Raw genomic sequence first — 2,866 nt, forward strand, 5'->3', positions numbered from 1 at the left:
GGGGGGGGGTCTTAGGGTTAGGCGACAGCAGGGGGGGTCTTAGGGTTAGGCATCACCAGGGGGGGGTCTTAGGGTTAGGCGACAGCAGGGGGGTCTTACGGTTAGGCACCACCAGGGGGGGGGGGTCTTAGGGTTAGGCGACAGCAGGGGGGTCTTAGGGTTAGGCACCGCCTGGAATTCAGTAATAGAATATCGCTAATCTTACCGATTGGACGATTTTACTACCTCCATGTAGTATAAGAGCTTACTTACACAGTCTCTTCATAGTATTCAAAATCGGTTGGTTCTCGTCCTACATGGAGTGGATAAAATGAGCCAGTCATTGGCCAATCAAAACTGGATGTGTGTCCTGGCTTTAATGTTTTGGCTGATCGGTGCATTGACATTGTGGGAATTGTTGAGCTTCCTGCAGCTGTTCAGAGAGGACCTGTTTCTCCACCTCTTCCTGCTCCTGGCAGCAGAGCTCCTGTAGACCCCAGACTCCTGGCAGTGGCAGCTGCAGGGTGAGACTGTTGGGGGGGTCTTTGCATGAGTCTACTACACAGGGGCGTGGACATGTGTCTACACAACCGTTACTTCCAGATGTGCAGGCAGAGGGAGGTGACATACCAATGATGTCATCAGAGGAACATGAGGCGTTGGGTTACATGGTGGGACTGCCCACACCCTGCATCTCATCCAGCACACACACTAAAAAGGGGAAGAACTGAGACTTTCACCAGGCTGATCCCTGCTGAAGGCCAGACCTGCTGGATGTGGACATCCTGAGGAGCACTTCTCAGCTTTCTTGGACTTTCTGTGGAGTCTGGACCAGAAGTTCTGACCTGGAGTGACTCTCCTGCCCCCCACTGTACTGTCGGTGTGTCTGTGGTTCAGGCCATGTCTTCTCAAGCCACCCGGAGCTCAGTGAGTGCCAACAGGGAATTCCTGAAAAGTTTCCCCGGGGTGACGAGACTTCTGCAGCTTGCGGCCGGCGCCGCCGTCTGGATCGCTATCGCCTCCGGAAACTTCAACAACACGGTTCGCTTTGCTCTGTTCGTGGCCGTCTTCTTCTGGCTGGTCACCCTGTTCCTGTATTTCATCACTCTGCTGGACAAACAAGAGCTGGTGCCTTTAGTTGGAGGAGATCGCTGGCTCCTCACTAACCTCATTTACGACGCCGTGTCCACCGTCTTCCACATCGCCGCCGCAGTTATCCTAATCATCACCGTGGAGAGCTATGCTTACTGCAACGTGCCCAACTACCAGGGGTCGTGCTATTTCAAGACCTATGTGGCGTCGTCCCTCTTCGCCTGCCTCTGCTGCCTCTTCTACCTCCTCACCACCATCTTCTTCTCCTGCAAGAAGTGTCAAGGAAACAAGGACATCCTCTAGGAGTGCAGAGGTCTTGGCTTTGGCCACTTCAGAGAGGTCCTGATGACCACACACAGGCTGCAAGGGATTATGGGACAGCCATGAAAGCTCGTTTTTATATTTCCAAAGCTACAGTTGGTGCTTTACAGATGTGGCAGGAGAAAGCATTTCCTCATGGAGGTGTAAAAACAAATCAGGGGGGCCACATAGCAACATTTCCGTGGCATTGTTTGGCCCAGGAACCTCCCCCCACATCTTGGATGAGAGGACTTGACCCCCCTCCCCCATAAATGCAGCATGTGTTCCACAAAGATGTACGGTTATCCCCACCCCGGCAATGTACAGTTACCATTTCAACTACATAAATGGACAGGCTGGTGAAAAAGTTATAAACTAACTGCTGCCCCCTCCCCAGTCTCATACCAACTGCTAAGGTTACTTTGGTTACTGCTAATCCCCTAGTTTATTCTTAAGCCTGGTACACACATTCAATTTTGATTGGACAATCTCTGAACCAATTTTACCACCTCCGTGTAGCATGAAGGCCAGCAGCATTTCATTGTGTAGGTAAGCTCCCTTACTGCATAGAGGTGGTAAAATTGGCCAATGATTGACCAATCTAAATTGAAGGTGTGTACCAGGCTTTAGACTTATCGGTTATGACTTGGAGATTTTGTCTAACTTTTTTTTTTGTGGTACACAGCTGTTTTTATCTTGCACAGATGTACTGTCTGTCTCACATCCCTGTGAGCTTTGAGTATTACTGATGATCAAAAGAGATGCTAGCAATTATTATGCAGATTTTATGCAGCTTGGGAATGGACCGATCACATACACTGCTGCATTCCTATAGGACTGAACATTTTTGTGTTATTTTTACCATTTTATTTCTGTTATAAAGTGTATTGTTGCACGGTAGGAGCCTGTCTGGGTTGAGACAGACATGTGTAGCTGGCGTTGTACTGCCATTTCTAGGGGCGTGGTGCAATAGCTTTATAAACAAACAAACAAACAAAAAAACAAAAAAAGTGAAAAATGCCTGTGTTTGTGTTACTTTGTGATAAATACCTCTTTTTGGGCCCTTTTCCACTAGCACGTTTGCGCTGGCTGAATCGTAAAGTCGCAAACCGCTAGCGATTTTACAATCGCTACGGTTTGCTTTTTAACATAGGAATCGCGGAATCGATTTTCAGTTAGTTTTTCCGCTCGATTTCCTGCTCTATTCTCTTATATTTTCTTATCAATTTCCATTCACTTCTATGAGAAATTGAGCAGTAAAGTGATCGAAAGTAATATCGGACATGACAGAAATTATCAATCTAACGCATCTATCGAACGAAAAAACGTAACGTGTGTACCTAGCATTACTTTGTGATAAATGCCTGTGTTTGTGTTACTTTGTGACAAATGCCTGTGTTTGTGTTACTTTGTGGTAAATGCCTGCGTTGGTGTTACTTTGTGCTAAATGCATGTGTTTGTGGTACTTTGTGATAAATGCCTGTGTTTGTGTTAC

General features: G+C 47.4%; 1 protein-coding gene across 1 annotated transcript; it reads left to right on the top strand.

Annotated features, from left to right (window-relative positions):
* Nucleotides 1-531: 531 nt before the first annotated feature.
* Nucleotides 532-2,389, top strand: MARVELD1 (MARVEL domain containing 1). The gene has a single exon (XM_068258815.1). It carries the CDS (start codon nt 880-882, stop codon nt 1,372-1,374), a length of 495 nt encoding a protein of 164 aa, XP_068114916.1. The 5' UTR covers nt 532-879; the 3' UTR covers nt 1,375-2,389.
* Nucleotides 2,390-2,866: the final 477 nt, after the last annotated feature.

Source organism: Hyperolius riggenbachi, chromosome 10, assembly GCF_040937935.1.
Source record: "Hyperolius riggenbachi isolate aHypRig1 chromosome 10, aHypRig1.pri, whole genome shotgun sequence".
Taxonomy (NCBI): Eukaryota; Metazoa; Chordata; class Amphibia; order Anura; family Hyperoliidae; genus Hyperolius; species Hyperolius riggenbachi.

Coding starts and splice junctions, on each gene's coding strand:
- MARVELD1 (XM_068258815.1), top strand. CDS start 880: ATGTCTTCTCAAGCCACCCGGAGCTCAGTGAGTGCCAACAGGGAATTC.